At 38.8% G+C, this 25,433-nt stretch overlaps 1 protein-coding gene across 3 annotated transcripts in view; it reads left to right on the top strand.

Moving 5' to 3' along the window:
- The first annotated feature begins 3,480 nt into the window (after positions 1-3,480).
- The window catches only part of LOC134865600 (RNA-binding Raly-like protein), a 39,998-nt gene continuing 18,045 nt past the window's right edge, over positions 3,481-25,433 (top strand). For 2 of the 3 annotated variants that reach the window (XM_063885230.1, XM_063885228.1), the window contains exons 1-2: positions 3,516-3,591; positions 18,992-19,269. In XM_063885230.1, coding sequence (XP_063741300.1) covers positions 19,014-19,269 — 256 coding nt within the window. In that variant the 5' untranslated portion in view covers positions 3,516-3,591; positions 18,992-19,013. Of the gene's footprint in view, positions 3,592-18,991; positions 19,270-25,433 lie in introns of all 3 variants that reach the window. The other variant, XM_063885229.1, reaches the window with a different exon arrangement.

Raw genomic sequence — 25,433 nt, 5'->3', positions numbered from 1 at the left:
TTTCCTGACCAAAATACACTGCTCCCCTCATGTCCTATAGTTACCTTAGGGGGAGACAATACAGATGAATAGGGTGAAAAACTGATAAAACACTTCCCCAGTTCATTACTTGAAGTGTTCTTTTAGGAAATTGTGCTTTGAATATGCAAATGAAAGATTGTTTCATTAAGTATTGGCTCATGTGCATCTTTTTTCCTAAGACAAATCTGAACATTGGAAAATGCAAGGTTCAAAATTGTTGGTTCATTTCATTGACATGTGAGATTCAAAGGTTTCCAAAGAGGGAATTTTGAATGTCTTTTTTAATCACTCCGTAATTCAGAAAATACTGCCAACACCAATTAAGGAAAAAAACTCAATCAGGGAGATGAATTATACTGTGTATGTCACACACTGAGACCCCACATGTTTTGACTGCATTTTGGCAAATAAAAAAGGTTAAGGTGGCTTATTTGAAGCTGAGGCAGTAACACTTAAAATGGTTTGGGTTTTTGAAAGCTACGGTACTGGGTGATTGCACTTGTGGAAGTCGCTTTGGATAAAATCGTCAGCGAAATGATATGTGATGAAATGAACAAAACTTCAGAATACAGATAGAGACTTCTAGCTCAGAGATCAAGAAAACACTTATTATGAGGTTCATCATCTTCTTCTTCTTTTATGAGAACGCACTTTAAAGATGTTTTTAATTCTATAAAGTTAGCAAGACATAAAAGAAAGACATAGTAAAAAAAACAATACCTATCACGATGAAGCCTCACAAGTTGATCGCTAAAACTGAGGCAAAGCCATTTTTGTTCTAGGTGTTTTTGAACACGAGCGATATGTAAAATGACACCTAAAATCGTATTTTCATGCTGAAAGAACACATGCTTTGGAGACAAAATAGCTCAAAGTCGGAAAATTAACCAGTGAATTAAAAAGGTAATTGAGTCCTCGCCTAAATGTTTTTCGGAAGGTCTTCAATCAATATTACTTCTCAATTGAGATCTATGGGGGGACTTACAGCCGGATATTAACTACGCTTTAAACTCTGTTAAAAAAACGCCCCGAGCGTTGACACCTTCATTGATGATCAATATTCTGACGAGGCTCAATATAAACCCAGCTGATTAAACCGTTAAGTAGTTTTTAATGAGGGAGCACCGAGAGGTTGGAGTTGTGATGATACATGGAAACCTTTTTCAGACGTTCAGTGGACGACAACAGCCTTCAGCAATCATGATAATTGGTTTATTAGTTTATTCAGTTATGTAAATAATACAATGAGCTACAAGGAGCGATACAATAGAAAATGCAGATGGATGTAATTACGACGAGTTATTTCCTTTAATGGCTTGTTTGTTTTATAAGAGATCATTCTGGTTTATTATGCATGTAATTAGGTTCTCATTATTGTAGTGATTTCTGTTACTTGTGAGATATTCTGATGCAACTAAAAATAAATATAAGCTTTTAAATTATTAAAGATCAACTTTGAATGTGTCCTGCTGTACTGTTATGGTGCAATGAGGGATTATTACAAACACTGAAGTGCATTTACTCTTGATTTACCTCAGAACTGGTGAAGTAAACTGCCTGTGTTTCTTGTAGTGATGTTGCTGTTAACACAGACCTCAGTAATTTCGTTGGTGAGGTCATCTCAATAAATATAAACAATGAACTGTATTGAACATTAAAACTGTAGTTCGACAGACTGAGTCGAGACCATCTTTTTACCTCACTGTCAACTGTCTTAGTGCTGATATGTAGTTGGTACTGCTGTCAAAAAGAGTGCAGTGCTCTTGAATGCAGCTCCAGGCCTGACTTCCTGCCCACTCCCCTCATTAGTGCTGCTTCTAAATGGCACCTGTTGGCCTTTGTTCTTCCTTTGGCTCTGTCTGTTATGGTTCGTCCTACCCTACAGGTACAGTCTTTTGGTCTCCTCAATCTTTGCCATGTCAAGCTCACTGTGTTCTTCCTTACACTTTTATCCTGCTTGCCATTGTCTTGCACACCAGTGATTTGGTAAAAATTCATACCCGTGTTGAGTAAGGTCACAATATTGAAATGCATTGTTGGTATGCCGCAAGGTGAGCAATTTCTAACCTATTGCCTTTTTGTGGGTTCACCTGCTGCCGTTTCGCTTGTAATTGTTTGGCTTATAGCTTTTGCTGAAAACTTTTGTTAGCTTTAAGCTTCTGTGTGTTTTTGCTTTTTGTTTTTGCCATACCACTTACAGTTTCTTGCTTTTGCCTCTGTTTTGCTTACAGCTTTTTTTCCTATTTACTGGACCCGCCCACTTTAGCTTTGGTTTCTCTTAAGTACACATTTTAAACACATTTTGTAATAAGATAATTGTATCTGAATATTCCTGTTTCCTAACTAAAATATTTTTCTTGCAGCAACAATTTCCTGAGTTTTTGACTTATGATTACATTTAATGGAAATCATTGTATATTTTGAAACCAGTCTCTGTCCCTCAGTTATCTAACCTGTGTGTCTTGATTACTTGCGAAATTAAGGATTCTGGGAGAAGGTTAAGCATTGCCTTGTGTCATTTACTGGGGTGCAAGTGCCCCAGGTGGCATTGTTGGTCTTTTATCTCCTTTAAACATCTGGTACAGTTTAATTTAATTATACTTAAACACCGCCATGCTAAGCTAAATTGTTGCTAGCTGGAGCTTCATATTTAATGATGTATTTTTATTGTATCTCCTTGCCATTTTTACTCCTGGGCTAAAAGATGGGTCATTTTATATCATCCTTTAGACAAAGTCATGTTTAATTACTTAACAAAACCATAAGTCTTAAGTTTTTGATATGAAGGATCCCCAAACAAATGCATATCAAATCCCTTTTTAATAAGAATGTATAAGGACGTTCCCTGTCATATGACATGAAAAACAAAAGGGTTTGACATTATCAGTCTGCATGTGTGCCTTTATTCACTTTGGGGAAAAGCCCAAAAATTAACCCACATTAAGGGGTGGATGGGTCCTAGTAGCAATCGGACAGTGTTGGAGGAAGCAAATGTCCAAGGGCATAAAAAGCAATCCCATTATCAGAAAAAGCTCCTCCATTACACCACTGCATGCTTTCATGTGTAGCTATGAGAAGAAGAAAAAACTGACTGATTCACATTTCAAAAGGAGCTTTATTGGCATGACCATATATAAAACACATCGTAATTCAAAAGCATGTTACAAAAACAAAGTGAACCTTAAAAATAGAACACACATGTTAATGTTACATGTGGCATAGCAACAGCAAAACATTAAACCAAGAGAAACATGTTTAAAATCAAAGATAGTGTGTGTGTGTGTGTGTGTGTGTGTGTGTGTGTGTGTGTGTGTGTGTGTGTGTGTGTGTGTGTGTGTGTGTGTGTGTGTGTGTGTGTGTGTGTGTGTGTGTGTGTGTGTGTGTGTGTGTGAGAGTGTGTGTGTGTTTCAAAAACTCTGGCCAATCCCGAGTCACGTGACTCAGCCACCGGCAGCGATAGAGCGCGCGAAAGGGACGCAGAGCCTCGGTGTTCACGAGCCTGCACAGCACCCATCCGCCACCGCTATCCGCCCAATTTCTTTTTAATTGAACCCCTTTTACTCCCGCTCGGTGAGTACCTTTTCCACTGCCATTTTCTTATTTTTATCCTCTTTTTCTTGCTTTCTTTCTTGTCTTGGTGTTCCGACATGAGGAAAATGTTTTCTGCATGCAATGATTTCAATCTTGGATGCTGAGTGTTGTTGCTCCGGCGACATCCACTGAGAAATACGTGCTTTGCGGACGCTCTTGATATTTTTCCTCTCTCTCCTCCCGAAGCAGCTTCTTGTTATAGTCTCCACCTTTTGCTTATTTTCAGCCTTTTTTTTCCCCCTCCTTCTTTCATCATGGCTTGTTTCGGTGTGGTTTTGGTTTTGCTTTCCTCTGATCTTGCAGTGTTTCTCTGGTGTTGGAGGCTGTACGTCTCCGAGGGGGCAAAAATAACAGTTTTGATTTTCATCCTTGAGGATTTTACTTTTCTAATAGGTGAGGAATTTCACTTTGCCGGAGTTTGTTTTGGTGTTTTCCTGGTACTTCTTTATGCTCCCTTAACGAGAAAATGGGAACTTTTTTGTTTTGCAGAACGGATTTCTCGGGACAGAGCTGGATTTGTATGATTCGTCTAATAGTTTGATCTTTTATATAAATATTGGTTCAAAACTTAATAAAAATTAAACTGCATGCCATAATATAAGGCATTTTTCATCTCGAATCCATATGACCTGCGTCTTCAGAGGAGTATTAAAAAGTGCTAAAATGTCACAAAATGAAGGGTTTTCGTCCTTCAAAGTTGCTTTTCAATTTGGAAAATTTCAAACAAGTTTACTAATGCAAATCACTGCTGTGCAAAACAAACAGGAGCAACAACAGATTCCTGCCAATTGAAGCAGACACAGCTGTGACACACACACACACATACACACACACACACACACACACACACACAGGCATCAGACAACACACGCACACACACACACACACACACACACACACACACACACACACACACACACACACACACACACACACACACACACACACTGGCATCAGACATCACACACACACTGGCATCAGACATCACACACAGAGAAGCCTGGAAACTTAAATAGGCTGAATGAGGATAGGGTCCTTGAGGCCCATGGACATTTTGCAGAAGTTCATTATGCAAATCAGGCTGATAGATGTGATTAATAGTTTGACCTTGACATGCAGCCAAAACTCACACACAAACCTGCAGGCGACAAATTAAAAAGACACAAAACATTATCCGGCAATTAGCACACAAAAAGAAAAAGTGAGGTTAACCTTTTTTCCTGCTGGAGTCACTGCTTTATAATCCTTGACCAAAGTTTGTTTTTGTGCTCTGCTGAAAAGGAAACGCTTCCCAAACCTTTTATAAGACAAAACCTCCTTTCAATCATCCTGGAGAGATACGGGTGAAGGTATTTGACAGCTATTCCAGCCCTCAGACTTTGCAGGTCAGGGAACAGGTGGGGGAAGCCGAGCATGAAATGTGCTGCTACGCAAACAATACTTATCTCTCACTAGGGATGAGGTGGGAGGCTGAGGCAGGAATAGCCAGCCTATATACGCATGCACTGAATCACTGAGAGGAAAGCAGGAAGGAAGGAAGGAATAAAGTTTCTCTAATCTGTCTCTGTCCAGTCGAGGCCTGTCTTTACGTTTCTGCACCCGTGGGCCGGGATGATCATTGACCCTTAGCAGGTGTACGATGTGGGCTGCCTCCAAACCACACAGCACAGATTCCATTTTCTTTCTGATAAAACATTTTTTTTTAGAGCTGCTCTAGCTTTCAGACTGTAGGTCAAAATACAGATTTTGGCACTTGCTTCTCTCCGTCTCTCTTTATATGCCTTCATGTGAAAGATAACAAAGAGAAAAACAGACGAGGAAGTCAGACAAACAAAAAGAAAGATGATGCCATGTGTGAAAAAGTGTTTGAGTTCACACACACTTATGTAATGATATCTCTCTTCACAAAGAGCAGTTTATGTTACATTATGTATGTGGTAGTACCCTCCGCTGCCTATTAGATCTTCTATTCTGGGATCTGCACGCCTTGTTCCACTACTGCATTAGTCATGTTCAACTAGTTTTTTTGTCAATGCACAGTCCGTCTTTCTAGCCAGCAGTTTGGATGAACACCGGTGTACGCCTGCACCTGCCTCTCAGCTCTGTTGTGAGATGTGGCATTAGCGTCGCAGCGTCAGTTTCTCAGCAACACGGCCAGCTCCTTTTATTCTTCGTTCAAAGAGATTGTGGTTGATTTCAGCACCATGGACAGCTGCCAACACTTTATTGCTCCGACAGCTGGAGCGAGCTGATTCTTGCCTGGAAGTCTGGAGTGTCTCCACTCACTAACCCCTGCCCTGCGCGCCACACACATCTCCATCTGAGCCATTTCAAGCTCTGTACCCCCATTTTAAATGCTAAAAAAAGGGGGATTTCACCCTAGATTAGATGGCACTTTCGCTGAATGAGTTCCTGTGTAATATGAATATGTTGATATCTTTTACAAACCAGAACCTTATAGTATAAGGATGGATATGCAGGTAGAAAACCGGTATATTATGTTGTTATTCAGCAAATCACAGGAATACACTAAACACTGCAGCCACGTTTACTTCAGACTTCACTGAGCACATCTATGACACAAAATGGAATCACTTTCAACTCTCTGAATGTAATTTCTATTGCACAAATACTGCATTGTGTTATATTGTCAGGGTTATTTCCATTCAACAGGCTAAAACAACAAAAGTTGGATAAACAAAACAAGCTAAAGAGCACCTGGAGACCTCAGCCAAGGCCGTTTATCTAACTGAAAAATAATGCGTGTATCCAAACAGTGATTCAGACGCACTCCAAAATCAAATGGCTCATATCTTTCATCAAGTTTTATGAAACTATCCTGTAGTTTTCTAAATGTCTTTGACAAACAAAATGCAAATGATACGTTTGGAGATATTTAATGTTTTATCTTTAAACAAATCTGAAAAAGGAGAAAATCAACCATTTTTCTTACCGGTATTGTTTATAAAGCTAAATCCTGCGTATATTTTATACCTCTGTGCCAAAGACCAAAGATTCATATGTTGGAAAGAGAGGAGTGAGAGGAGAGGTTAAAGCTAAAATGATCGGAACATAAACCAAAGGGCCCTATGAATAATTCTCTATCAATATGTACTAGAGGGGGGTCCATGGAAATATTGTGGAAGGAATTTTAATGTGTTTGATATTAGCTCAACCCTTTCTCCTATAAATAAAATAAACTGCATTCCTAATAGTTTACTACGTTTCAGGTTGTAGTTTAAAACTGTGAATTGGAACGAATCCTTAAAAATAACAAATTATTTGGTTTAGTTTAGTAAAAAAAGCAAGGGTTTGGCCGGGGGGAAAAAAAGAGCAGCAGTTGTTGGACAGCTGGTTACAGCAAGACCAATAAACAGCAATGCCCTTTTCAATACTACCTTTGCAAGTCATCTGTTATCTGTTAAATAAATAGGAAAAACGTTCTGGGTGAAAGTTGTGGCGATTTCTTTAACCAATGTTCTCCTTAAGCAGAGTTGCGGCAACTTTTCATTGGAAACCAAGTCCAAATCTAAGGCTATGTTTTTTCAAATCTGACTTGCGGCCATTTAATGCATGTCTTCCCCTCCCTGCAACTTTTCTGTCCATTTTTTATTGTACTTTAAATATAGGAAAAAAGGTATCTTAAAATAAATCCCTAAACCCTGCAGTCCAGGAGAAGACCTTTTACTCTCCACACGTATCTGACAACGCAGCTTTATTGTATGGGAACGTCGTTTTAGGAAAGCAGATCAGCTCTGACAGACCGACTGTTTTCCACCAAGCTGAGCCAGCTGTGATACTTTAACACCACCTGCTGCGATTAAGATTAGGAAAAACAGTAAACAAGTGAGCAGAGGAGTAAAGGAGAGACCAAGCCCAAGAATCAACAACTCAGGATAGGACTGAGGGGGCTCGTTAGAAGAAAAAGGTTGTAAACCTCTACCATAGACTCCTACTGTTATTTAAAACCTGGTGAAAACATCCCAGTGCCACTCTTTCTCTTCCATCATAAGAACCACGGCACTGTAGTTCATTTTGACCAGTCCCACATACACTTTGCTGCTGCTGTTAATACTCATGAGAGCAACAATTATCCACAGCTGAAAATAATCCCCCTCAATTTCCTTTTTTAGAAAACCTGTTTTTAAAGATTAACGCCTATATGGAACCCAATAGGTCACAGCCTGTAGGTGTTTAATGATCAAGAAACGTATTTCTCCTTTGTATAATTGGATGCTTTCATGGGATTTATCCCCCCAAAAATACTCCCATATCCTTTAAATACGCCTTTGGTAAACCACAAATGGATAATGACCTTTATATGGAGGAAAGATGTAAAGCATACAACAGGTAATGGTTTTGTCAACTGCAAACAAACATATGGCAAATCTACCATAGAGTTGCGTTAACATCAATTTTTTTGCAATAAGCCACTATGAGCTTTGCCAATGTAGTAATTTATTGCTTAAATATTGTATTTTATTCTGTTATATTGTCGTGTTTCACAAATATATAATCTATGAAGCCCTTGGATATTCTGAACAGAATACCAGCATCTGGATCTTTCTTGGTCCTTTCCCATTGGATGTTAATTTGCATTTTAAATGCACATTATATAGTGTTTACCAGTTTGGTGTAGCACGTTTCCACTCTACTGTTACTGTCTGCAAAATCAGTTTTTTATCCACTATTCAATAAACTAAAAACATTGCCAGCTTGCGATGTTGAATAGCACATCAGAGCCAAATGTTTTCATTTAAATTGCAAATTGCTCCTGAATCACTTTTTAGTGACGTTGTTTTAGCATTCACAGTGAGTAAACTCAATATTATTCATATGCAGCTTGGCTTTATGCATAGATATGATAATTGGATCAAACCTCCAGATGTGTGAAAGCCCCTCCCCTCGTGTATGTGGCCTCTTGCCCACTTTACCTTCAACCTTTCACCCTTTATTGTTAGTCCTGCCTTAAATCACCACCTCACTTTAAGTCTCTCTGGGGCCATAAAGCAGACATCAGCTAATTACTCTCAGCTCGAGTAACCCAGTTACTTTAGCCTGGTGAAGCGGAAGCTATATTTGGCAGTCACACAAGAGGAGAATTAAAGAAAAAGAGAGAAATATGTCCGTGCCAAGAGATATGTGAAAGCATGGCATATGTTCTCATGCCCTGGAGGGCAGCTGTGGACTACACAAGCAAGTGGAATCTTTTTCTGCTTCTTTCCTCCCAATACACATATTTATGTAGGAGTAAATCCTCCATTCTCAGTGTTTACCACAGTGTGACAATGGAAAGGTCTCCAATGAAGTAAAAAATAAACTTTAAGAGCACTCAGGAGGCAGCAGAGTGGTACAGTGATGCAATAGAGAATTTCTGAAGCAAAAACTGTTTGCAAAGCCTGCTGATGGTAACAACAACAACAAATTAGAGAAATGTTCCCTTTAAACAACATGGCTCCCTGGAATCAATGAATAGAATAAAAAAACTTGAATATACAACTGAGGCAGATGAATTGTCTTTGGTCCAAAACAGGAACAACAATCTCTTAAACGTGCTACAGTCATTGAAGCAGCCACAGTGTACAGCTTTCACTCTCAAATGTAAGTTTACTGCTGACCTCATTAATTGTATTTTGGGGTAAAATAAAACCTATAGACCTGTTTTCTGTGCCAGAGGTACTCTTTAGCATTGCTGTGATGGGAGCATCTCAATCTGAGGGTGAAGGTGATGTGTTTTGTCATTGATGATTGGCTCTCCTCTGTGCAGCAGTGCTGTAGAGTGTCTAATGGCTTCTGTTGGCAGCCTACTATCTTCCCTGCTGTCACTACAATCCAGGTCAGCTGGTTTCCATTTACTAAAGTCAAGTGCCATACCAGACAGGGATATTAAAAGAAGGACATCAGCCAGATTACGAAAAAACAACACTGACTCAAATTGACCCAAATAAAAAACAAATACTTATTAAAAAAATAGAACATATTTAAAGGGGACACATAATGCTACTTATTATTATGTTCCAATAAGACGTTATTCTTTTCATGCTGTCCCTCTGTATACACCTATGTTTACCTATATGAAATGCCCTCTAGAATAAGCACAGGCCCGTTCTTATTAGCATGCATGAAAGGTTGCAATGGCAGCCCTGAAGCCGTGGGTGGAGATCAAGACCCCAGAAAGAGTGCTGGGCATTGAAGCAACATGTTCTGAGGGTCCAAATGATGGAAATGTAATAATACTACTCTGATAATACAAGTTTTGTGTCAGTCATGTGATGCCATGGGGCCCAAAAAGACTTTTCCCTTTGACTGAGCTTGGAAAACAGACGACTCCAACTCAGCGTCACTTCTTTTGGTTATTCTTTTAGATCTTGTTAGGCACCCAAACGAATGTGCATAAGCAATGTGAAAGTAAGTTGTTTTTTGTATATCCTCTAAAAACATTTGCACTGTCAAACAGTATCAGATATGATATTGGTTTCTTAGCCTTGTTTGAAATCAGTTTCTATGTTTTTTCCTGCACTAATTAACAAAGAGCAACATCTGAGGAGCTGTTAGTCTTCAAAGTCCTCCGATAAGTTTCTCTGTGTATCATCTTCGTTACTGTTTACAAAAGCTGACTGTGCAAGTAGTTTTAAGTTGTCAAATGATACACACATGACCTCAAGATCAGGTTGTGTGATACATATTAAAAGCACACACATATGCCCTGATTTACAAAGATAATCATCCCTGGTTTTATTGTAAGATGCCAGATAAAAAGTCTGCTGGAGATACGGCTTCATCCCATCTCAGCGTATAGGTCACATTGTGCTTTTATCTCCTTACTGTCATCGCTGGTCGAGGCTATAGGTTGCTCAAATCAGATTATGGTACAACTCATTTAAGCAGCATGATCACCTACCTTCAGTCGCTATGCTTCTGTGCACACTCATAAATTCTTATAGGAGAGATAAAGCTGATGGAAATTGGATTTTGGTTTCTTTACAGGAGTTCATTTTCCAGTGGGGGTTTCACATGTAAAGCACATCCTTACACTGTATTAAAGGTATATCAATTTATACATGATAAAAGGCTGATAAAATAGAGCTATAAAAGGATGGAGTCACAGTAATTATTTAAAAGCTACATACCTACCGCATGATGTGCGCCTGCATTTTCCATTTTTGATATCCTGGTCTGAGACCTGCGATGTTTAAGATGATTGGCATTGTGAATGTCCACCCCTCCCCCTTTTTTGTGAAGTTCTCTCGTTCTCTCATGTTATTTCCCTCTCTGCTTTTCTGTCTCTTTTCCTCCTTTTTTTTTTTTTCCATTTTCCCCTCTCCTTCGATTCAACTCAAGGCAGGTATTATGCAGTAGGTAATGGGGTTTGGGAACAAAGAGGAGAAAAATAAGAATAGTGCTTGACTGTTATCCGTCCTTGTTAAGAACCACAGCTTAGAAATTCCCGGTGCATACAGTAAACAGGCCTCAAGACTGCAAGCAAGTTGCTTATCATATGTGGGCACTAACACACACTATTCCCTATCTGCTCTGCACCGTTAGCCAGTATTTACTGTACAAGTCCTGCAGGAGAGATTAGACTGCCCTGGGCTCATCTGGGCTGCAGAATGGACCTCTATTCATTAGCCCTTAATTGCTAATTGAGGTCTTTGAATGATTCAGCAATAGCCACCGCTGTTCGGGCATTAGCTGAGTAATTTATGGCTGCGAGGGAGCAGGAAAAAAATGAGCAAGGGCAAGTAAGTGTTATGAAAAAGGACATCAATGCCCTCACAGTGATGTTATTACACAGCCACCTTATGTTAACTAAAAAACGTACAATGTTCTTTTTTCATAGCTGATTTGTTTGAGTAAAACTCATTATGCCCTGTGACTCAAATTAACTTAGCCATAATGCAGTTTGACCCTCCACACCCTCCTTTTGCCTCCAAATTTTAATTTAATTTTCCGTGATTAGGCATAATGTGGATATGCCAATGAGTTCATTGAGCAGCTTTTATGTTATCCACAGCAGCATTTTGATAAATCCTCACATGTTGTCACATAACAGAAGAGGAATGTATTTTAGGGGAGTTCAAGAGTTTAGACTGTTTAAAAAAGAGTCTAATTAGATTTGTGTCAACCTTTTTTTTCTTCTTGTAAAGTGTTTGGCTGTGGTTTGATTCTCCACTCCTTGTGCGCTGTAAATGAGCTGGGGTAGGTATTTTCTGCGGCAAATTAGACAAAAGGTCCATAATAACTGATCAGCATATGGTAATTTAAGTAGCCTGAAAGAGAACGTGACTCCTGCAACTCCTCTGGGCTCTGTTGGTTACTCTCTAGCTTAATCTAGCTTGTAAAAGAAGCCTTTGGAAAATTAGAGATCATTTTGTATAGAGGCTGTTCTTCCTGGTTGTTCTTTAAATTCAGATATTCAAGCACAACCTCTCAGATGGTGAAAACTTGATTCAACAGCAGAAAATCTTGCCAGGAAAAGCTGCTATTCCAGCATTGGCAACAACTGCCTACACTGCAGAGAAACCCAATGAAGGATAGCTGCATAGAAAGTTGAACAATATTGACATTTCAGAGATGGAGAGAAAAAACTCTAATATCTGTAGACAAAGGCTCAATTTGGATACTCCCCTTAGTACACCGTGAACACTTGATCAGCTGATACATTTCAACTGGGAAGCATTGTCTCTACTCGCCCCTCTGCAGCTGTAAGCCAGCAACATTATCGTTTGTGTCACCAAACAATTGCAATTGCTCAACTAACCCAATAAATTAAGCAATGTCTTCTTTTCAGTATAGTGGTAGGATTAGTCAAATTTGAGTAGTACATCTTTGAAAACCCCCTTTAATAACTTTGTGTAGTGATGTGTTCACTCCAGCCACTGCAGTTACTTTAGTTACTTAGCCAGTATGGCGATCGTTGATGGTGAAGAGTGTCTAGTATTCAACACTCAACTTTTTGACCATTATGAGTACATCATCCAGGTGCTCATAGTGCACTACCCAATACCTCTCAGTGGTAGCATACCTAAGCACCCACAATAGCAAGTGTTTGTACAGAAGTGAGGGAAATGGAGACAGCAAAAGACTAACAGCTACGGCTAGCAAAAGGCTAAACCATTAGCAACATTTTCTCTCCATCTGTGAAACACTTCTCTGATGTTGTAGCTTGTTCGAGCCTTGAATTACAATATGTATCCCCTAAAGGCATACAAGTTTGCAACAAAACAGGAAGTTATTTTCCATAGGAGCATTGGGATCTCTATCACTATTGGGATGATGTTTAAAATATGTTACTTGTACTTATGCAGGATACTGTATGCAGAGTGTGCTTTTTGCTCACCTTGTGGGAGGTGTGTAGGGGAGGGAAGCTGCAGGATGAGGGTTTAATTTCAAATGTACAGAAAACTGCATAACTTTAGTCCACCACTTGAATTTCAATATGCTGAAAGGTTATTGTGGAGTTTTGGCCCAATGACGGCTAAAATAAACGTCCTCCCCCAACTTTAAACATCTTATTTGTGCTTCAGTTCCACTTTCGTTCTTTCTTTACCTACAACTGACAAATGGAAAAATGCAGCAGTCAGGTCAGCCACAATCACTTTCCTGGCTATAACATTTCCCAGCGGATCTGTTATTGAGTGATTTTACCACTATTTTCCGCTTTTCTATTATTCACAGCAGCACATTCTGATAAATCCCCACATTTTATGCTGCATGTGTTCTCACAACAGTAGACAGAGGGAAAATAACCCGTACCTGCACTGCAGCGTAGTTCGTAAATTTAGACTGTATAAAAATGTAATTAGATTTCAGTCCACATTTATTCCCCTGTAACTCGTTTGGCTGTCATTCAAAAGATTGAGGCAAAAAGAATAAAAAAATAACAGTCTTTCATATTTCATTCTCTGCATGCAGACATATATTTTTCTAGGGAGTCACTTAAAGTTGAGAGTTAGTTTGAGAGTCGTCTGTCTCCTGAGCCTGATATCAGAAGGTGATGCGATTAAATACAACTTATTTTCCTCTGTTGGCGACAGTTGAGGTGAGATGCTACGCTGTCGAGATAAAATGCTGCATTGCAACATTCAAGCGGCAGAGAGTGAGTGTGGCCTGAATGCATCCATCACATCCCATATGTATTTGTCAGATTGAAGGCGGAGGTTTCATCTTTTTCTTCTCTGACGGGAGGGAGCGTGAGTCAGTGAGGAGAGATCAGGGAGAGAGGAAGTGCTAAAATGATTACTTTCACCAGTTCCTCGCTTCTTTATCTCCAGAGAATTCAGACTCTGAAGACCCTGACAGTCGGTGTGAAAGGACCAAAGAGGATCCATGAAATACTTGGAACCTCCGCAACACGGGAGGATGCTGTAGAAGCCCTGAAGAAAAAACATCACTGTCATGCACTCACTTTGCTGCTATAAGAAAGACTTTTACCAGACAAACAACACGTCTTTGCGTGGAAAAACATGTCAGTTATGAGTTGGGGATGCGAACACTGCTTCACTGATGCATGAAGATGTTATTTAGCATTAATTTCTGGAGCATGAAGCGTGCCAGGATGAATCCAAACTACTCTCTCTCTCCTCTCTTGCCTATCAGGCTGATATGAATTCAGTGTGAGTGTGTTTTATGGCCTGGGATGTTTCCACCAGCTTTTGCCAGCAGTTATGCCCCATCTTCTTCTTAAAAGGCTTTGAGGATCTTAGATACTCATGAATATTGTAAAATAATCTTCTTTGAAGTCTTGTTTCTTGCTATTTTGAGCTAAAGGAATAATCTAAAACTCTTTATTGTCATTTTATTAAAAACATGTAATTGACAAACTACAGCTGTAGTATCTCTGGAGTGTTAATGTTAGGTGATGCATGTGGAGAAATAGAGACGTAAAGCTGATTATACAAATATAAATTGCCTGTAGGTTTAATGACATACGAGCTGCAGGAGATCAGTGAGAGTAACAGTATGGAAGTGATGTCCATCAGGCTATGAAATGGTTGTTGTTCAGTAAAAAACATTATAATTAATAAGCTACTGCAAAATAAGCAAACTGGGTCTATTGGCATGTTGTGAAAAGACATTTTTTGTCAAAGATAACTTTAACTAGATGGTTTCATTGATCTAAATAGGGAGGAATATACAATAGTTATGATAGACTCAACATGATGAAAAAACCACAACCTGGAAGACATACTGTATACCAATAGACTGATTAAGACTATTTAAGTTATCCTCTAAGGTGTCTTAGAGCTTTAATTTTGATTTTAAAAAGTGCAGTGGAGTAATGTGTTGTTGCAAGAAAGGTCTTATCTATCAAAACACAACGTTTCTATGTGACATTTAAGAGGAGACCAAGTTGAAAAACGTTTCCACACATTTGCGGGACAAGGCTTGCAGTTTCTTGCTAATCTGAGCTAAGCTAACTGTCTGTTTGCAGTAGCTTTATACTTTTGTTTATTTCACATGACAGAACTCTGTACTCAAATCTGATCACACAACAGCCACACAGCCCAATTATGAGTTTTAAACTGAGTTTTGTTTATATGGAGTTAGTGTAATAGAGGATCCTATAAGTTCACTTTTATTAAGAATAACGCCCCCCACTCTGACGCACATTTCTCTGCTTTCAACTATTTCAATATGCAATCATTTACAAGCTCAGCAGTCGCTTAGATTAGTGAAACCACATTTTTCTGATATTTAATCTGCCTTAAAATGTGCTCTTGTTTCCGTAATCAACCATCTAATGGCCTCATTTTGCTTTGAAAGAGGCCATTCAGTGCACACTTCACATCCATCAGTCACTCAGGAGCTGTGGTGTTTATTCAAAGGTAGAGATGGACTGAATGGGATTTGATTGGCTGGTTTGACTGATGGGCTTTTTCTTAGACCTTAGTTAATCAACTACAGGAAACCCAATGATAGTATAGTAACATTATGGGTCCAAAAGTAAATTATCCTTCATTCTGTGAGATTTAAAATAGATTATGTGGGTAAGAAAAGTGAGGAAAATTGGGACAGAAAGTGTGTGCAGGCAGTCGTGTGTTACTGAAATGTGTGTGTGTGTGTGAGAAACATGTGTGAAAAATACATAGACAATATACATATCATTACATCTTTTCCGTCCTTTCCCTACTCATTTGTATTCAGGCCCCTGACAGGTTTTTGCTGGAGCTGTAAAACATTTTCCGATAAAAACACATTCACACGTCTGCCGTTCACCTGCGCCGCAACGCTTTGGATCATAGTAGGAAGCCGGAAAGTATATGATATTATTTGTCAATTAAACAGTCAAATAAAAAATTCTTTGGATAGTAAATCAGATCTACTTCCAGCTCTTTAGTGATGGTGATTTGCTGCTTTTTCTTTCTTTCTTCATTATTACAGACTGAATATATGTACTGTATATTTATATACAGTATATATTACAGAAAAAACAATCAACAACTTAGATCTGAGTTAAATTATTAACAAATGAACTCAAAATTAAGATCTGGAACACCGAAGACAATCCGTTGAGGAAGTAAGGAGAACATTTAAGGTGCTCTATTAGTTTTCCCTTTCCTGTAGTGTGTAATGTAGTTTTTTTGCATGAAAATGGTCTGCAAAGGCTACATTTCCAAAGCTTCCTCCAGATGGAGTTGCCACCATTGGACTCCTTTGTTTACATCAGTTAGATAATGATGTCCAGCAGTGGCTCAGTCAGTAGGGGCTTGGACTGGGAATCGTAGGGTCGCCGGTTCAAGTCCCCGAACAGACTTGAAATATGGAAGGTGGACTGCTACTTGGAGAGGTCCCAGTTCACCTCCTAGGCCCTGCTGTGGTGCCCTTGAGCAAGGCACCGGACACCTCCAATCCCCCCTCCCCATTGCTCCCCGGGCGCTGCACAATAGCTGCCCACTGCTCCTAGTACTAGGATGGGTTAAATGCAGAGGACCAATTTCACTGTGTGTGCTCTGCTGTGTGCATGTATGTGACTAATAAAGAGGGTTTCATCCTCCGATTCTATCATGAGGCTAAGGGGCGGGACATCACAACAGCACTAACCAATCAGAGCAGACTAGGCTCTGGTTTCAGGTGGAGGGTGAAAAGAGGTGCAGCAACACAGACAGTATGAGAAAAATAAAGACCTTTTAGAAATGTAAAGCATGAAACATGTCCCTGTAGAGGCACTAAATACAAATATTGTCATGATCTTTGTTTTGTCTGTTGTTCCCTGTTTGATTTTGAAATGTTTTCCCCTCTTGTGTCGTGTTTAGCTTCACTTCCTGTCTTCGGTTCCCTCCTGTGCCTGATTATGTCATTGTGTTCACCTGCTGCCCCTGTGTTTCTCCTCCCTTCTCCAGCTGTGTCTTGTCTTGTGATTACCCCTGTGTATTTAGTCTCTGTTCCCCTCTTGTTCGGTTGTTGTCGTTTCCCACCTGATCTTGTCTATGTTACCTGCCTGTTCCTGCCCGTCCGTCTGTCTGCTCCTGGTGTCCCTGTGTCCCCTGGTTAGTGTAGGTGAGGTTTATCTTTGGTCGAAAGTACAGCTTTGATTTGAATAAAGCTTGCCTTTTGTTTGGACCCCTACCTGCCTCCCTTTGTTTTACTGCACTTGGGTCCTATTTCCCCAACCCTGACAAATATGAAACATGCAAATAAGCAAAATAAGGAAATGTCAAAATATTAGTTGAAGGGTGATGTCTACAAATTAAATGTTTAATTCCTAATCCCAAATTAATATAGATAAATAATAAAGGTTAACATTTGGAACCTGGAACCACAGAAAGAAGCTTAAAAATAAATCAACGAGTTTAACATAGATAGCATTTAAATGATACTAAAAGAAACATGTGATTTATTGTTTCAGCTTAGTGACGGAGCTAAACACAGATCCTTACATGTTTCTGCTCTTCCAGCCTAAAGAGAGATTCTCCTGTGATAATATTGTGTGTACAGTTTGTGGATTCTGGATTTAAAGCCCTCATTGTGGGAAGATACACAAACACACTCAAAAATCATTACCAACGGGGAACTCCAAGAAGCCACAACCTGATCCCCCTGAGGACTGTTGCATTATGGGAACACACACTGAAGCGTGCAAAGGAGGTGTCATTTCTTTGTGTCCCTTTCTTCTCTTATGTGACCTGGTTTCTAATGGAGCTGTCATTGTGAGTGGTGTTATAAAAAGGGTAATTGAGTAGGAAGTTTTCACAATCAGGTTAGTTGCAAAGTAGGTTCTCATGAAATAATGTTTGCTTTGGTGTATAATGGGGAAAACAAAAATTCAGTGAAAGGAATTAAGCTGTAAAATAAAATCACTGGTTCAACTTTTTAACAATGTGTTGTATTATCAAGTATTACTCATTTATTTTTGTATGTAAATCCTAACCTATGAAGAAACTCCAGCTGTTACTTAAATGGAGTGAATGAAAAGTATAATATTTCACACTGATGGAGTTTAAAATAGAAGCGTGAAATGGAAAAGCTCAAGTTAAGAAAAAAGAGGTGAAACAGCGAGAAAGGACTCTTGTGACTTCTTGTGCTATTTGCTGTCGAACACAGTTCTTAAATGAGATTTGTCAATTAACACGTTTGAGTCACAGCTGCCCTCCTGCTGGAAGATTTCTTTCTCAGCCTCTATGTTGACTAATGACTTCAGGATGTAGAAAACAGCTGGAGAATATTGTGTAGCCGATGGTCAATTAATGAAGTAGCTGTTAGAAAATAATGGACGTTTCTTTCAAGAGTTTCAACCATTACATAATCAACAGCTTAAGTTATTTTCTTCCTTTTTCCTGTATAGAAAATGTATACAATGCTCTTCCTTCTCAAAGGTGAATATTTAATGGCTCTCTTAGTCCCCTATGAGGCTTTAGGTTAATGTTCAGTCAATACCAGCAATTATAAGTAGAGCTGCAACAACATGTCCTTAAATCAAGTATTCAATACAATTCAATCAATTTCAAATTTGGGCAGACTTGGTTTTCCTAGTGAAATGCTAAATGTTCACACCCTTAGGTTTCAAAAAGGTCAAGTCAACACTACTTTATTTTAAAGTTGGTTCTTTGTTGTGACTATTGAAGTTGTTCACTACAATTCTTATAGCATCTCTCAATATGCATATTTTGACCATCTATTTTAGTTTGAAGATCTTTGAATTACGGGGAGTCTGTGGGAGAGAAACTCTACTGGGAACCATTTACATGCAAACAAACCTATATCACACTACAGGAAAGGGAAAACCCCAAAAAGATACCTAATACTTATATGAGATGTACCACATGCTTTATGATCTGACCAGTGTTTACCTGCCTCACATGCTGTGCAGCTCTCTGTGTGTAACCTCCACAGTCTAACCTTCCTGGCCTTCTGAGCAGTGTGCACCTGTGTTTCCCAGCAGGCATTGCTGCAGGAATAGGATGACTGGGAAGACCCAGACCAGCAACGTGACCAACAAGAATGACCCGCGCTCACTCAACTCCCGCGTCTTTATCGGCAACCTGAACACGGCCGTGGTGACCAAGGCCGACATCGAGGCCATCTTCGCCAAATACGGCAAGATCGTGGGCTGCTCCGTGCACAAGGGCTACGCCTTCGTCCAGTACACCAGCGAGAGGAACGCCAGGGCTGCCGTTTCCGGGGAGAACGCCAGGGTCATCGCAGGACAATCACTAGGTAATGCTTTTAAATGTGTATACAGCATTTTATCCCACTACAGTATTTAATTTGACATCCTTTTCCTAACTTCAGCCTTGGATTTGGATCTGCTCCAACTTTTCATGGGTTCGTCTTTTGGCACATGTTACATCCTTTCACCAAGTTTCATGTAAATTGTTCTCGCAGTTTTCTTGTAATCCTGCTGACAGCTAAACAGACATAATTGAAAACATGATCCCCTTGGCAGAGGCCTTAGTGACCTTTTACCACATTAGTATACTATGGTTTAAATATAAAGGTATGAGTCGATCTGTTCTCCAGTTTGAATGCTAGATGGATCCCAAACATGCACAAATCTGCTGGATGATTTATGTGTTGAGATCTCACAGTGGCACATTCAAACTGAGCACATTTATAAATAATAATGTAACAGAGAACAACAGCTCACCATCAGCCGCATTTAGACAATGCTCTCGTTTGCAGGTTGTGTTAAGGTCTTTGTCGGCATGCATGATTGAGTCTAGTTGTCTGTTCCTAATGCACAAACTGAAGTGTGAAAGAAAGCTTTTTGTGCTCTACTCCCGTCATTTAGAACAGCCTTCAAAAAGACTTGAAACTCATCGAAATGTGACTGTCTGCCTGACTTTTAAGCTCTTATAAGCAAAATAGTGAATCTGTTGATACTTGTCACTGTGCCTGGGTATATTAGTGTATTTCTTCTATGTTTTGTTAGGGTAATTGTTGTTGTGTGCAACATGTTTTGCAACTGTCTTGGCCAGGTTGTAGATTCAAAAGAGATTCCTCATTTCATTAAAGCTGTTCCATACAAAAAGAGGTTTAAGATTGGAAATATGGTTCAGATTCAGTCAAGTTCAAGCTTCCTTCAAGCCTGTTATTTCAAATTCAACTTTTATTTTAAATCAGGTTTTCTTGAAGACCTAAAGCTGCCATCTTGTTCCTGGTGTTTATGGATAAAAGTTATGCGATAGATCTTGGTGGCAAGCCTAAATTTGATCAATAAAACTTCAAAATCATTCTGAAACTTTTCACAATTTGGATTTGTGTTTCTGTTTATTAAGCCTCAGACAGACACACAGACACAGACAGAGACACAGACACAGACACAGACACAGACACACACACACACACAGACACAGACACACACACACACACACACACACGCCAATTGGTTCAGAGCCCTCCTGGGCATTTGAGTGGATCCCTGTAAATCTTCCTTATATGACTTATTGATTAGTTTGCAGCCGCCTCCACGGAAAATAAAAGTCCTCCCCAAGCCCTGCTCTCTCATTAAATATGAATAAGAGCGCTGCAGGGTCACATCTGTAATTCCACCCTGTGTTTGCACAGTTTCATGCATTTTTGGCTGTGAAATGACATATGGCAGTGGTAAAAGTGCAAGGTGGTGTTATATTCACAGTGATTTACTGGATAATTATGTGACCCAAGAACTAGTATTGTACTTTTGGAGAACTTCAGGAGTCGGAAAATCAAACAGGTTTCAAACTAAATTTAAGTCAAACTATTTGAAGACCTGAAGTGCAAATGAAGGGCAGAGGTACATTTTGACCAAAACCTGCCATTATAAACATCTATCACAGGTTACATTTTGACATTATTTGACATAGTTCTGCTCAAAAGTAGAATAATAAGACCCAAGTTGAAATAAAGTGGAACTATCCATTAAAGGAATAATCCAACATTTTGATGAAAAAGCCACATTTTCTTTCTTGTCAAGGCAGTTGGGTAAGACAATAAATACCACTCTTATGTTTGAAGGGTGGTTATCAAACCTACAGCCAAGAGGCAATTAGCTGAGCTAAGCATAAAGGAACAAATGTAGGTGTATGAAGCTCCCATATTTAGTCTTGGCAGACAGTGGAGACTCCAGGAAGTAAAATCATCCGGCCACTATGTGCCAAGATATAAAAGTGGTATGTAACTACACAAACCCACAAACAGGGATTTGTTGCATTTTAGTTTTAAAGTAAAATATATAACATGATAGTTTGTGAGCTACAGCTGGGGTTTGGCAGATTTTTAAAACTAGGTTTCAAGTCCTTTTGCAAAACTATATTCCTTGATGAGTGGTATCAATTGTCCCGAATGCTCAGTCTTATTGATTTAAGTGTCATGGGTGGTTCCTGAAAAGTGGATTAACTGATTTATTTTATTTTGCACAATAAATGCTTTTTTTAAGGAGGAATTTCATGCTTTTCACATTGTATTAGTGTCAAGTTATACATGATGAGTTATAAAAGGACCCTTGATTAAAAACATTCATCAGACCTAATTACAGGCAAGGAACATTGCATTTCTAAGTACATTTCTAAATACCTCAGTGCTCTGCGTCACAGCAACACAGAAATATTCACTCTGCTGTCAACACAAATCCACGTCTCGTCTGTGTTGTCCTGTTTGCATCATTGCATCCACTTAAGAGAAGCCGCTCTCATTGTTATGCCAATAACGCCACAACACTGTTTTATATAAACACATGGTTTCCGGAGAAAAAGGAAAAACCGCAAACTAAGTGCCAAACGTACATACACACACACACACACACACACACACACACACACACACACACACACACACACACACACACACACACACACACACACACACACACACACACACACACACACACACACACACACACACACACACACACACACACAATATGGAAATTCAGTAAATTAGAAATTCACCTTAAGTGTCAGAGGTATTCTGAATGTGCCTACAATAACGTTTCCCTCTGCTTTGGAAATCATCTTTCCTGCCTTTATTCTGCTGCCCCTGTGAAATCTTACCCTTACAGTCATCATCTTTTAAACATGAACTTTATATTTGATTAGTCTTCGGAGATATATTGCCAAGAGGTGGGCACAGCCTACAGGAGATATGAATTCTTGATCTTTTTTCTCAGTTTTTATTAAATATCACAAAGAGAGGTGGCAGCAGTGAAAAGGCCTGACAAGCGACAGGGAGGGGTCAAGAGTGGAGTCTTAAGACTAACATAAGCTAAAAACTGTAAATCAATAAATTTAATATAAATAGGAATCAATTCAAAAAGTAAATTCCCAACAAATTGAAAAAGAAGAATAAATGAAACCACGAACAGGTGAACAATAAAATACTGAAATATAAAGAGATACAATTATAGTTGCATTTACTATTTTCAATCATTTGCTCTATTTTGTAAAAAATATAAATATAAATTCCACTTTTTCCATTTTTCTCTTTCCTCTTGCCCTTTTTTATTTATTCCCCTTTTCCTTTTTTAACTTTCTGTTCTTATTCTTGTATATGATCTATAGTCAGGGGTCATATTAATATCCTGTAAACAGCATGCATTCACCAGAATGTCCCATACTTGCTTTTGTAGATGTATAAACTGCAGGATACAGAAGCTCCAGCGATTACTCACTCACTTTAATTCCTTTAGACAAGACCGTGTTGCCGACACAATGACTTTAAGTGGTTAATGAAAATAAAAGTGACATTCAATCACACCGCTGCTTGGCTTCGGGCATCAGCTACTTAGATCCTGATGAAGATGTCAGCTGGTGATGAAGAGGCAGGGGAGGCTTTCAGTCTTTTTTCCACCTACTCAGCATTACTGCTCTCTGCTTCTGTGGATAAAATCTGGACAGAGATGTATCGATACGTTGAGGTTCATTTGTTATTATCAGAGTTTGCTGTAATCATAACTGTTTCCCCAGAATATGTGTGTGTAAGAGCTTTAAAGTGAGAGTGCTGTCTGGAAGTCTTAGAGCGCCTCTTTGTGGTTGAAAAGCTTACTGCAGAACAACATAATATTTTAAGGTCGGTTTTTATTTTATTCAGATCCTGTAGGTTACATAAAACTGATTCCTTAGCTGATACATTCCTAGAAAAATAGGTGGTTTAGCTGAAGGATTCTAGTTTTCACTTTTATCCATATCAGATCTTTACTGTCTTTCGAGGGGAAATTTGATTTATAGATGACAGAAACACATCACGAAAAAGGAAATGGAAAATTACTATAAATATCGCCAGCAATCAAGCAATCAATCAAATGTAAAAAGGATTCATAAATAAACATTCTAATTTCACCTAAAAGTCAAATTTCTTCGCAGGTCTTCCTGTTTAAACCTCCATCTGAAAATCTCTTTCCTTTTGGGATTTGTCTTTGTTGAAAAAACAACCATATATGCTATAGAAAACACGACAATTGGGATAGTGAATTGGTTAGACAATTCACTGCAAAAATAAGAGCCAAATATTTTGTTCATCAGTTAAACGTCAATTCATTTTCTGCTAAAATGTCAGAGAATTATGTGTATAGCCTCTCAAATATGGAAGTCTCCCACTTATAAAACAGATACAAAACAGAGCAAAGCTTATTCAACTTAACAATGAGACAAAAATAAGACATCAGCATGGATTTTAAGAAACTGGAATGGACATTTTTCCAATAAGCCAATTAATGTATCCAGAAAATAATCACAAAATCACTTGATAATAAAAATGATCTGTTTTTGTAGCTTTTAAAGGTTAAAGGATGTGACTCAGTGCTTGGGTCTACCATGCAGTTTTCTTCTGGCTTCACTTTTCATGCATTCATGACGTCTCCATCTGCATGAACACTAGATGGTGCTGAGAGAATATCATTGAGCGCGATGCCACAAAAACTGGGAAATCTTATTCCTTCTCTCAGCATGAATGAGTCATATTTCATCCTCAGTAGTCAAACACATGCATGGATCGCCTTTTCCCAGCTCTGCATAATATTCATGTTAACATGTATGAGTGATTTTATGCCGATCAAAGCAGCGTATTAGTGATCATCTTCACTGTTTCCATAGTAGTGTGAATCAAAGTGTTGTTGAATATGACTGCTGCCTCTGATGTGTTTCAAAATGATCTTGAATAATCCCCCTGAGACAACGAGCATGTTTTAGTCCCCACATGAAATAATCACAGAGGCATTTTCAATATACGAAAGATGTCCAAGTTAGTGAGACAGTATTTGAGGATGTTGTCGTTTGAATGCATTGACTGTCTTTGAATCCGTGGCCTCCATCTTTCAGGAGCTTTACTTTCTTGTCTTTTCTAAGTGAGAACAAAGAAGCTGGGGGACCATTATGATGTCAGGCTGTGTGCGAGACAGCTGCAAACCCCATGTCAGTGTAATTACATATTACAATTACAAGGCTTTGTCTACAGCAAAGCCCAAATGCTGCAACAGCTGGGGAATCAGTATGCACCCCCACCACCCTGGGCTCTCTGCTTTTTCATCTTTGTCTCAATTCCACAGCCCATCCACTTTAAATTACATTTAAAAAAGACAGATTGGAGACAATGCCATACAATAGATGAAAGCTAAATATTTGACCATAGTTTTAAATTGTCTTCCAATGTGTGTTGAACAGTGGTTGCCCTCTTGGGTCAAGTTGAGCGTTATGTAAATCCTGAAACAAGACATGCTTTAGTTTATTATTTGATACACATAATTGGCCATCTTTCTTCCGTTTTTTACTCATTTTGATTGGGTTTCTAGTAAGTACATTTTAGAATGGCATGCATGCGCAGTTCCTTCTTTTTAAAATATATTTACAATTAATTTTGCTCTGTCTATGTAGTATTTAACATCCTTCCAATATAGTCTTGTTCTGCTGAGAGAAGCTTTGTTCCATATAAACCATATTTAACGGTGAAATATTTCAACAAGGATACTTCATGTAAACATTCTGAATAGGAAAAAAATAATGTAATGTATAAACTTCTCTGTCACTTGTAATACGACTAAACAAACATATGGATAAAACAGATACAGGATTAAGACAATGTGCATGTGATCATGCATGTGTGTATGTTTCATAACTAAGTATGCATTGACATACATGCAGTTACTAGAATGTATGTATGCAAGTGGACATGCACATGTGTGTGACCGATGAAGAAATTACAAGCTAATTTGATGTTTACATCCTTGTTGCACTGACTAACATCTTCATATTAACATTGGGTCAAATTACCCATACAACCCAATTATACCCCGTAACTCTACAAAGAGTGCCTTTTAACTATTTTGATGTTGAAGTAGCCTAATTTGTTATTCAAAAACACATTGCTTTAGCTTTTCAGCTATGGAGATTTCCTGCTTTTTCTCGTTTTAA

The sequence above is a fragment of the Eleginops maclovinus genome, chromosome 6 (genome assembly GCF_036324505.1).
Source record: "Eleginops maclovinus isolate JMC-PN-2008 ecotype Puerto Natales chromosome 6, JC_Emac_rtc_rv5, whole genome shotgun sequence".
NCBI classification, from domain to species: Eukaryota; Metazoa; Chordata; class Actinopteri; order Perciformes; family Eleginopidae; genus Eleginops; species Eleginops maclovinus.
The sequence above is the reverse complement of the archived record's forward strand: the minus strand, read 5'-3'. Positions and strand labels throughout refer to the sequence as shown.